Here is a 12283-nt window from a genome sequence, read left to right as displayed (position 1 = left end):
GGCAGATTTCAGCTCATACCAAAGATTTTCGATCGGATTGAGATCAGGACTCATTGCTGGCCATTTTAAAACAGTCAATTTTTTCCTGTCTTGCTGTAGGACCGATGATCTTCGACTCTTCTCTTGATAATTCTGATTTCATGATTCCTCTGATACGGTCAAGGCCTCCAGTAACAGATGGAGCAAAGCAGCCCCACAGCATTATGGATCCTCTACCATGTTTAACTGTTGGTAGGGTGTTCTTTTCCTCGTAGGCTTCATTGCACTGTCTGTAAACAAACTGTTGCCAAAAAGCTCTATTTTTGTTTCATCTGTCTGGTACTTGTTGAAACCATGACCCCAGACTGTTCCAGGTTGGCCTTCAGGTCTTTGGATGTTTGACGTGGTGTTTTGTCCACCATTTTCAACCTTCTTAGACTTCTCTCATCAATTTTTCTCTTCCCCCCACGTCCAGGGAGGTTCTTGACAGTTCCATGCTTGGCAAACTTCTTAATAACATTACGCACTGTTGAAACAGGGATACCAAGGTCTTTGGAGATGGCCTTATACCCTTTGGAGGTCTTGTGTGTGCTAATTATCGCACTTCTGATGTCCTCAGACAGCTCCTTTGTCTTCACCATAGTGGTAGTTCCCCTGGGAGCTTTTATGGAGTAGGATTCATACATGTACACATAGTAGCTTCTTGGTTAATGGTTAAATGGTTATAATTATCCTTGAGCAATGATGGCCCAGCAGTGCTAACAATCGACCAACAATAACTGTGGTTTGTTTGAACACTTCTCAGTGTATGCTTTAAATCAAGACACTCACAACCATAGAATATTATACAAAAACACATATACATATTTGTCCCTGTCAGGAGTGTATTGGGAAATATAATAAAATTATATATGTGACCTTGCAGTCGAAGTTCACAACATCAGTTGTATATACGGTGTATAATTTCAGTCATTGAAAAAGATACTTGCACATTACAGCTCCATTCTTAAAATATCCACAGTAAGCCCGTGCACAGTCACAATGAAACACTAGCACTAGTTGTACAATCCTTTTAAAAGTACATTTTTATGATATCATAAAAAATCACATATCTTACTTTATTATTAGCTTCCTGTTTGCTCTGAGGACACATAGCACACCCTTCCTAACCTTATTTGCTCTGTGCTCTAATAACAGTTGAGCAAGCGTCTGTTGCTTTCCCGTAGTTTATTGTAGATATGCTATGTGCTAATAGCTAATAAATGTTAGCAAAACACTAGCTAATATTAGCTTTCAGCGACTGTACTTGTATAGCGCCTTTCCAGTCTTCCAACCACTCAAAGTGCTTTTACACTACATGCCACATTCACACAGTTGAAACAGGAACTAATACTCAAACAAATACAAATACATCAAACACAGGTGCACAGCAATTTGGGGTCAACAACACCTCAGGCATCTCAAAATGAGGCCCCAGCTGACCTTTAACTAGCTAGCTAACATAAATCAATCGTTAGTCAGCTTAGTTAGCAAATGCTAGCTAAAATATTGCTAACATTAACTAGATTAAGAAGTGACTATATATGTCGCTTTTATCTTTTAAACCTCTTCAAAATGTGTTTGTCTTTTCAACATGGCTTAGCCTAGCACATAGCATATCTAAAGTAAAACGTTTAGGAAACTGGCAGCTATGGTTGTCGTAACTTTACCATAATAAATTCAATAGAAATGTTTTCTAAAATAAGTACAGGAAAAGAGAAAGTTGACTGAGATTCTGACCGTGGCTTTCTCAACTGTTATTGGAGCATAGAGCCAAAAGGGGCGGGACATAGGAAGGATCGATTAAAACTTAAGGAGGAAGCAGGAAGCAGCTAGCTGAGAAGTAAAATGATCAAAAATATACTTCAAAGTATCCTTTAAATGAAATGTATCTTGGGTGTCTCCATGTTCCAGATTTGGTGGAGTGTCTGGACGGCATCTTAACCACCCTGCTGGAGGACAACATTCAGGTGTGGGCCATGAAGAGCCAGAGTGAGCGCACAGAGGTGCACACTCTGTTGGATAAGATTGATGCCGCCTCTGACCAGCCTGTACTAGCCGTGTTACGTACCACCACCTCCCTCAAATCCCCCACCCTCTACATCTTCACCTCTGGAACCACTGGTGAGTCTGCCATAATACAAAAAAAGCTATAGTGATCTACTTGAGGATGCTGAATTTTGTTTCATGTAAACGTATGGCTATTTCTTAAAAATAATCCATCCACCCACCCAACAAACTGCTTTATAGCCACCTGTGTGTATCACGGTTGTGTTGGTAACAGGGTAAACAGAGCACTTCCCAGAGGACTCCTCAAGTTTCTCCTGGGCATACTAGACTACTCCCCTGTCTAATCCTTTCAGTGTTTGAGCTGTTTATAGTATGTAAAATGTCAAAAATAACACCAAGTGCCACACTGTACAAAGATATGTATGTTAGGTGTAGGTCTAGTGGATTGTTTCATAACTAGTTAAAAACATTGTAAATTCTACATTCTAAAAATGTAAAAACATATCCATTACACACCAAATAAAAATAAATGTTTTAACATTTTGTGAATTAAAATGTGCATCATCCATTACATCCTAACCTGGCGCATTTCCTCTATGTTGTTCCACACCTCAATAGTGCTGGCTATAATAGAGAATTTAATAGTGGGCAGATTTCACCACCAACACTATAATTAACATTATAAATGGCTCCCCAACAATTTTTTTTTGTTTTACAAAATATTTTTGTATATTAACGATTGGTGACCCTTGAGGTAACCAAACTGCGACTGTTTCACAATGTTAACCACGTAAGCTTTTTTTCAAAAGTATAACAGGAGGTTGCGTATTTCTTACTGCTAATGTGATGGGAAGTTGCAGACATTACGTATTTTTGTTGCTAACTGGACCGCGAGCCCTGCTCATCTAGAAATTTGTGGATGTTAGCCTGCAGCATCATGTTTTGAAGCGGAGGGCCACTGACCAAGCAGCAGTATTTGACAAGTTTGGAGTGAGAGTTGGTAGTTTAATTTTCAAAGGACCACTGTGTAGTATTTAATGGCATCTAGTGGTGAAGTGAAACCCATAGACTCAATGAAGTGCGAAGGAGAAATTATGGTGGCAGCAAAACTCTTTAAAAATGCAAAAGGCCCTGTCTACAACCAGTGTTTTATTTTAGACTGTTCTGGGCTACTGTAGAAACATGGTGGTGCAACATTGCGCACTTTGCCAGAAGTAGATAAAAACGTCTCGTTCTAATGTAACGAAAACGCAATGATTCTTATATTCAGGTGACACTAATGAAAACATGAATATTATATTAAAGTTTCTGACAGAAAGAGAATGTTACACACTCACACACACACAGTGGGCTATGGTTTGGTTTGAATATTTTGGTCACAGTTTTGGTGGTTGTCTCACTTTAACATAAAAGCTGGCTTGATACAAGCATCCATATACTGGCTAATTATAGACGGCTATTTCATAAATAATTGTCTGAATTGACCGTGAGATCAGGCTTTGCAGAAAGACACTAAAAGCTTATTTCTAACGGTTGCAGCCATATGTCAGAACAGTAATCCTTTGACTTCAGCTAATTCTGCCGTCTTCACCGTCTCTATCACATGCGCATCACTGTGACCTGGAGAGGGCCTTTAAAACAGAGAGGGACCTTTTGAAACGCAGGTGGGGAAACCCAGAGAGAGGGAGCGTCTGGTGGTTTAGTGTGATTGGCATCTTGACAGGACTGAATGGGTGACGACTGACTGACTGTACTTGACTGTATTGCTACAGAATCACAACTCAAATGCAGCATTGCATGACATTCTGTTGCATTGTCATAGGTCACACATGACTATGTACTCCTGGCTGATGCTAACATTGGAGTTACCAGGATAGAAAGAATCAAATGTTTATTTTTCATTGCATTATGTAATGCAGCATTATGTCTTCATTTTCACAGGGCTCCCTAAGGCCGCAGTGATCACTCACCTCCAGAGCTTGAAGGCAGCAGCTGGTTTTTGGGCGTTTGGGGCGACTAAAGATGATGTGATGTACATCCCTCTGCCACTCTACCACAGTGCTGCTTCCTTGATCGGCATAGGAGGAACCATAGAGCTGGGTAGGCCACATAATATCTCATATCCTTCTGAATTTGCTACATGTTGTTAGCTTTTGTTGTATCTTGTCAGATGAAATCTAAACATCGAGCAAACAATAAAAATCTGTTAGTTTAACTCAAACTAACCAATTGCCTTATATGATTCAAGTGTTTTAACTCAAACAGTTTAAGCATAAAAAAAGTATTTGTTTACGGTAACCTGGGTTAGTTAGGATAATTGTATCCTGACGCGACCCAAACTGAATATAGTTCACATTCTTATCAAAACTAATAAATAACAGATTCACGCAATAATAACAGTTAAAGCTATTGGAGTCTTGGAAAATCAGCCCCAGACTCCCTTAAAAAATAACAGAACTGTCAGTTGTTGCGTCATGGGAAACTTTATAAACCTTTGACAAATTCTTAATTATTTGTCTCCTCTTGTAAATTTGGCAAATGTAATTAGTGATTCCTTTATATTTATAAAAAGTCATGTGTCAGGTTCCCTGGTGCACTGTTAAAAAAAAGTTGAGAAAACACATAATTTCAAGCCAAAGTTTTAAGTCAGAAGTCAAAGTTTAGTTGCTAACCTATAATCTTCTGTTGAGGTAATTTACTTTTCTATTTAAAACTTTCTTCTAAAAACTTAATTCTTTGAATTTTAGAACCCAAAAATTGTTCAAAATATTAAATTATTAACTGTTTTACAGATTTTTTTTGCCTGCTTTCATCACCATTCATCACCGTCACAATTGTGGTTTTCCATTTATTATTTAGCAGTTTTGACTTTCTTTTGCGCTGTTACTTTGCCAGAACTGAGGCTGTGAACTGTAGTAGGACTCAATGTAGCCTGGATTGTGTAGCTTTAAATATCTGCAAACTCAACAAGCCTGCAGAGAAACACTGTTGCACATGAATAATAGATTTACCGGTATCTCTGCTCTGCGGCAGTACACACCGAGCTTCTCCACACATTCAGGGCTACTATTTGTAGCTATCACATAGCAGCAGAAACGGTCTGTGCATCACATTGAGGGGGGCGCAGAGCAGGTCAGGTCAGGATCTAACGGCAATTGGGAGCTACAAGCTGCTCGGCTCCCCTGAAAGAGACATGAGCTCCCCAGGAAGCATCATTTTGAGAAATTAGTTAATTAGTGGTTCCACTGTTTTTTTCTGTATAGTTTCTAGATACTCCCAATGAGACTCAAAAAACAACTGTCTTTCTTGGCTCTGATTGGTTGTTCTGAAAACAAAAACAGTTGTCGTAACTTTACCATAATAAATTCAGTAGAAATGTTTTAAAAGGATATTAGTACTGTTGAGTTTTAATCCATATTTTACTGTATAATTTACATGTTTTTACCATCAAAAGAAACAGTTTTGCCATATAAATGCTATGACGGTGGTTTTCTGGGCAATTTACTGTCTGTAATATAAAATCACTACTTTATCCCATATAAATTCCTTTGAAATCCTGTATAAAAAATGGTTTCCCCATGAGATATCACAGTGTTTTACTGTTACAGAAACTTTAACCTATTTCAAATTTATCATCTTTTACTGTCATGGTTTGACAGTTTTTCATTATAAAATGGTCTGTTTTAGGATGACATGATGATATGATATGAAGATGTGTTCCCAGCCAAGTGTTTTTACCCAACATATGGGCTGAGTTCCATGTTGGAAACAGAGTTCAACAATTCTCTAGGTGAACTGGTATTCAGGACTGCAGACACTGACCACAGTCTAACTGCCAAACTATGTGACCCCTTTGAGGACCCGCTGTTTCACTTCAACTACCAGCTTAATTAGAGGCTTCAGAGCAGGAGGTGGACACAGAGACTATTATAGAGAATATTATTATTGTTTTAGGTAATTGTTGCTGTGTTCCACCTCTCATAAGTGTTTCATGAGCATGTGTTATGTTAGTTATGTAATAGTTTTGGAAAAGCAGCAGCTTCTTATCAGCAGCAGCTTCTTATCAGCTATTCTATTGATGTATCTTAGCTTTCTGCATTTGTTCCAACTGATACCTAAGTTGACAGTGCAACGTCCTCCCAACAGCTTGTGCTAACAAACCTTGAGACCGGTGCCCTGAGAGTTTGAGATGTTGAACTGTATTACATTTTGTACACATTTAGCCTTGATGGGGCTATAGGGCATACAAGGGCGCAAGTTTGCTGGGCTACCAAAACTGTAAGGTTTATAAATATAATAATCCACCAGTGATAACTCCTCTTATACATGGTCCCAGTAGCTGTAGCAAGGATGTGGCTGAAGTGTGTACTAGCTGCATCAACATCATCACCGTCAGAGCTCCCGGTGGCACCATCTGGGTCTCCTAACTGGCAAAAATGGTCATTCAGTCATATTGACATACAACATTGAGTGACATTAGCACTGCCCTGCTCTTCATGATTCATGAACTGTCATTGCAACAGCAGAAAGAGATACATTTCAATTTAAAACTTGCCAAAACCAGAGCCAGGGAGTTTGATTTAAAGGACATTTTGCGCAGTGCATGGCTTGTCAGTTGTCTTTTTGGGGGCGTGTACAGTGTGTGACATGTATATTTTGAATAAATATGTACAAAACATAAGGAGAAATTATATTAATTATATATCTATTAATATATTATCATGGAGTTGTTTAGCAGTCTTTTTGGTGTGTGAGTTGAAGTATTGAAAACAGAAGATTAAGAGAATTGTATCCTTTAATACATTGTTGTCTGTCCTATCACAGGTGCGACCTGCATCTTGAAGAAGAAGTTCTCAGCGTCCCAGTTCTGGAATGACTGTAGAAAACATGATGTGACTGTTTTCCAGTATATTGGCGAGCTGTGCAGATACCTCTGCAACCAGCCTAAGGTAATCCTCTGTTTGCCATTAAGTGTCAATAACCTCCTGCAAAAATAACATCCAGCCTGTCTCTGCATGTATGTACTGACCAAAGTGCTTGATTATGCTGCATTTGGGAAAAAAATTTGGCATCAAATTAACATTTACATAATTTTATTACCTTCCTAAAGAAAAATATCCCATTTGAAATACTCTAATTTTTTTGTGTAAAACCACCAACATTTTACATATTTGACATTTGAGTAAAGAATGTGTGTACTTTCGCAGCCGTTGCTAGCATGTCTTTAACTTGTTATCCACCCACCAGGCTACAAAACAAGTCCAGATAGTCAACATTGCATACATTGCCTCTTAATGAATGACAGCACAAATGAGTAGTAGAGCTACGGAAAAAAGCACCAATGCTCTTTACAGTAGGCAGACTTTTCTCGTCTGCAGAGAGAGTCCTTTACAGTCACTGCAACTTGTGAATCATTTCAGTAACATTGTGCAGAAAGACAAGCACAGTCTTTGTTTTAGTGTTTGCGTCCTCCCATAGTGGACACATTGACACGCATGCACACACACACACACACACACACACACACACACACACACACACACACACACAGACACACACACACACACACACACACACACACACACACACACACAGTACATTACAGGACTGAATGTCCTCTTTGTCCACTCTCCCTCTGTTATTTGGCTGTGTGGGCGGAAGGCTGGTCTTGACTGTCCTCTGCACTGATTGGCAAATAAAGACGGGGACACATAAGCACCTTTTCACAAGGTCAATGTGCGCACACAAGCATGAGGACTAATTACTGCTTTCATTATGTACAGTGTGCAAAGATGGAGCTCATCACTGAGGACGCTAATACACCTGGCAAAGTTTTTACCTCATTAGGAATTCAGAGACCAAGAATCCACATGTCAGTGTAGTCATAATTAGGGATGGGATGATATACAATATTATCGAGTATCGTGATAAAACACCTGATACATTTAATCGTGAATCGTTCACATGGTTTGACCTGAAAAAGCTTTTTCCAGCATACTGTCCTATATTGATTCCTTGATTTATTTTGAACAAGGGGGAGCCCACATCTTTCCAGTCATTCAAAAAATCCTAGTCCTGTCACATGACTGAAGGCTCGGCTTGCCTACAAAATAGATAAACTGGCTGTGTGGAAATAGTATAGATTCCAAAATGAGAAAATGTAATGTACAGTGATTCCAGTATGTGAAGTATATTTTGAGATTCAATTAAATCAAACCCAATTTCTGATACTATTTATGTTTTTTATATAATATATTCTGTAATTACCTCTCTGTATGTGCTGTAGTTTTCATTGCCACTGGTGTCTCAGACAGAGAAATTGCTCTGTTACCAACTGGCTTGTTAAGCTAATTAATGGTGGGCTATTACCTAAGTTCTGCTGGCTTTATGGAAATGTTCTCATAGTGGTTTTGTTTCACAAGAGTGACAAACAATGCAGAGACTTGGGGCAAACACTGGCTGGCTGTCAGCAATAAGGCGGGTCATGGATCACGCTGCTCCCTTGAAGTACCTGTGTGTTGGATTTAGTGGCATCTAGTAGTGATGCTGCAAATTACAACCAACTGAGCACCACTTGCATCTGTATTTGACGACATGAGAATGGGCAGTGAACCAAGTCTTGAAAAATGTAAAAGGCCCTATCTAGAGCCGGTGTTTATCTGGACTACTGTAGAAACATGGTGGTTTAACATGGCGGACTCCGCCAGAAGAGGACCAGTTTCCTCTGTAGATAAAAACGGCTCATTCCAAGGTAACAAAAACACAACAATTATTATTTTCAGGTGATTATACACTATTACTATAGGTATGTTTTCATTTAGATTAGATTTAGATTTAGATATCTCCTATAATTAGAACTCAAATGCAGTCGTGTGGCATTACAACATGCCTTTAATTGGGAATTGATGCTGTGGGCCAAGTTTTAAAACAAAAATACAGAAATAAGGCAAAAATGGGTATCACTTCATTTGGACAGGCTGCCTACAGATAGTATTTGTAACATTTCAGCTGTGGCTTTGTCTGTCGATGTTTAACAGCATATGTGACAATTCATGAACATGCCCTAACCAAGGTGTTTTTTGTGCCTAAACTTTAAGCTAGAATCTGTCTGTGTACTTGCATTATCCCAAGTGTTTCAAACAATGTTCAAACTTAGAGAAATCTGTCATTTTATTCAGGAAACACTGCGTTTCACCGGTCGCCTGTCAATGGCGTCATATCCCCTTTGTGCAGCAACCTTTTATCCAGTTTTAAGCCACATTTACTTCCTTCTCCTTCCATCAGACGGAAGTGGATAAAGTCCACAAGGTGCGGATGGGCGTTGGGAATGGGCTGAGGCAGGACGTGTGGCGGGAGTTCCAGAATCGCTTTGGAAACATAAAAATGTGCGAGGTGTATGGCTCCACCGAGGGGAACCTGTGCTTCATGAACCACATCGGCAAGATTGGAACTGTGGGCCGCTCCAACTCCATCTACAGAGTGAGTGCTGCTTGGTGACCCTAAGATGTGAGGAGCAGGTGCAGTACTCAGCACAATACCAAAACGAGATCATGTTGCATGAAGACTGATGAATACTGAGATTGAGATGGTTAATGGTTTCAAAAACTTCGGTCTTACCTTAAAGGAAATACTGATATTTTTAAGAAATGTTCTTCCTCTTGATAGCTCAACATTTTTGCCAAAATATTCCGGAAACAGTGTATATTACAAACCCAAGGTTACTCCCCAACCATGGCTGCTAATGAGACACATCTTGTGGCAGAAGCAGTGTCCAAGACTTGATTTTGACCACTGAAGTGCACATGGCTGAGTGACCTGCAGTGAGTGGTGGGGGGAGGGGTACACTAGAGGAGCTCTGTCAGATCATATGTTATCCAGGATGGAGCAAGGGACCTTCATCTGTAAGGTGTTAGCTGACTGTATATGACTCAGTATCATCAACACCTATAAAATATATAGTAAGGTCCAACATAGTAATATTTATCTTTATGAAGAAAAATAACATCTTCAGTTGTGTTGATTTACTCAAAAGAAATACCTTTTTGTTTGCACTTTTGTTATATAAAATGGCAAACATCTTACCATACATAAAAATAACAACAAAAAACAACACAGTTTATTTTGTCCACCTGGTGGTCAATAAAAGTTTTATGCAACTGAATTGTAATACAATGTTTCTATCATTTTATAATACTAAGGTACTTATACATATTTTAAATATAAAAAACCTTTTACAATAGGATGTACTACAATACAAATTTCGTAAAAAGCAGTTTAAAACATTTGAATATGATAAAATACATTATATTACAATTACAATAAATACAATAGTAGGTAGGATGTGGGATGTTTCTGTTTGTATTATATTATTATCATTTTAAAATAAATATATTTAAATATGACACAATACAAGACCATTATTATGTAGCTTTGAATATAATTCAATACAATATAATGTAATACAGGACTAGTAATGTAATGTAATGTAATATAATAGATTGTAATAACTTGTTTGTGATATCTTGGGTTTGGCAAAATAGCAGCAACACCTTCTCGTGAAAATAATGTGTCAGAGCAGAAATGTGCATACAGACAGCCAGACACTAACGTTAACGTTAGCCTAACTGTTACTTGCCTTGCTGGTGTGAGGGGGTGTCTGCGGGAGGACTTGATGGGGAGAGGGTGGCCGAGATGGATGGTAACTCGTCACTCGTAACGTTACTTAAAATGGCAGGAGTTTCCTCCTCCTGCTCCTTGGAGCGTTTCTTGGTGAATTTAAATGAAAACAAGCTGCTTTGCTTTGCCATGTTGACGTTTCATATTAGCTAATAGCTACGGTCTGTGTCTGTCTCATTGAGCTTGCTTGAAAAGCTTGCGCGCCAACGTCATTCATTTCATTGGATCACTTGCTGGTGACGATGCAGCCTGTGGGCAGGCTTAAGAGTCCACACGTGGGTTAGAAGCCACTGATTGGCTGAGAAGCTTTCACTCAAAGCTTTCCTCCTGCTTATTGGATGAACAGCTAGAATGAAAATCACTCACTACATACTATAGGCCTGGGTCAAAATGGGTGGGCCCAGGCCAAGCCGGGCCCACCCATTTTGACCCAGGCCTATAGTAATCTTGCTTTTCTAAATCTACAGCCTGAGGGAAGAGTTTCAAACTCAAAGTGAAGGGGGTAGTTTGTACAGTCTGGGAGGTAGTTCATAGGACCCACATGTCTAAAGTTAAACTGTTTAACATCTACACTGATATCACCTCCACGTGCGATAAGTGCAAGAACAATGATGCTACCCTTATGCACGTGTACTGGTTCTGCCCTCGATTTACAAATTCTGGAGAGACGTCCCTATCTAACTTCTTAAAGCAGAATCTAGACCCAGATCCTCTGGTAGCCCTGTGTGGCATTACCGACAGAGACAATCCTCATCTGACATCTCAGAGCACCGCATGGCTGCCTTTGCCTCACTCTTGGCCAGCCCACACTTAGTCAGTGGCTTCGAGACATAATGTCCTGCCTCAAGATAAGATAAGATCGACTATTGATCCCACACTGGTGCAATTTACTTGCTACAGCAGCTCTAGATACAACAGATAAGAAAATACACATGGAATAAAAATAGAGTAAGAGTTATATGTACACTACATACAGCTTTTTATATACATATGTGACTGATAAGGAACAGCAGGAGATGGTGGCATGGTGTAAAAATAAAGGACGGAGATATATACAGCAGTATAGTTTAGAGAATACAAGGCTATAGACATAGGGCTATGAATATACAGTACAAGTCTAATATTAACTGAATAATAGAATAAAGAAATTATATATACACCCTTTTTGACATATTTTAATAACAGCCAAACGACATAGCCTGATATGCATTCTAACTCCACCCTTCACACAAAAAATAACACCAGACTTCATGGAAATAGCTATAAGTTTGGTCTTATTTCTTATTAGTAGACATTGTGCGTCATGTTTATTTTCCAAGGGCTTTCGGGATTTTTTGTTGAAAACCTCAATAAAAAGATTTTGAAAAGAACATTATGTCATTATCACGAGGTTGGGTAAAGAATGTCAGCTTGAATAATTAGTAGTAGTGATTAGGCTGTAAGTCGGTTGGGACAGTGAGGAAGGATGACCAGTGCAGTGGCTTTAGTGCAGCAGCTCTCATTGGTATTAGGCTCACTAAAGCTCGTCTCTTAATCAGAGGCGTTACAAAAGAGTGGCTACATGTATTTAGTTCTAATC

At 39.1% G+C, this 12283-nt stretch overlaps 1 protein-coding gene across 2 annotated transcripts in view; it reads left to right on the top strand.

Annotated features, from left to right (window-relative positions):
- slc27a6 (solute carrier family 27 member 6) overlaps nt 1-12283 on the top strand; it is a 41176-nt gene that overhangs the window by 16220 nt on the left and 12673 nt on the right. The window contains exons 2-5 of one of the 2 annotated variants that reach the window (XM_051412299.1): nt 1933-2142; nt 3970-4128; nt 6853-6977; nt 9313-9507. In XM_051412299.1, coding sequence (XP_051268259.1) covers nt 1933-2142; nt 3970-4128; nt 6853-6977; nt 9313-9507 — 689 coding nt within the window. The remainder of the gene's footprint in view (nt 1-1932; nt 2143-3969; nt 4129-6852; nt 6978-9312; nt 9508-12283) is intronic. The other variant, XM_051412300.1, reaches the window with a different exon arrangement.

The sequence above is a fragment of the Dicentrarchus labrax genome, unplaced genomic scaffold, assembly GCF_905237075.1.
Source record: "Dicentrarchus labrax unplaced genomic scaffold, dlabrax2021, whole genome shotgun sequence".
NCBI lineage: Eukaryota > Metazoa > Chordata > Actinopteri > Moronidae > Dicentrarchus > Dicentrarchus labrax.
This window is presented reverse-complemented; position numbering and strand designations above follow the sequence as displayed.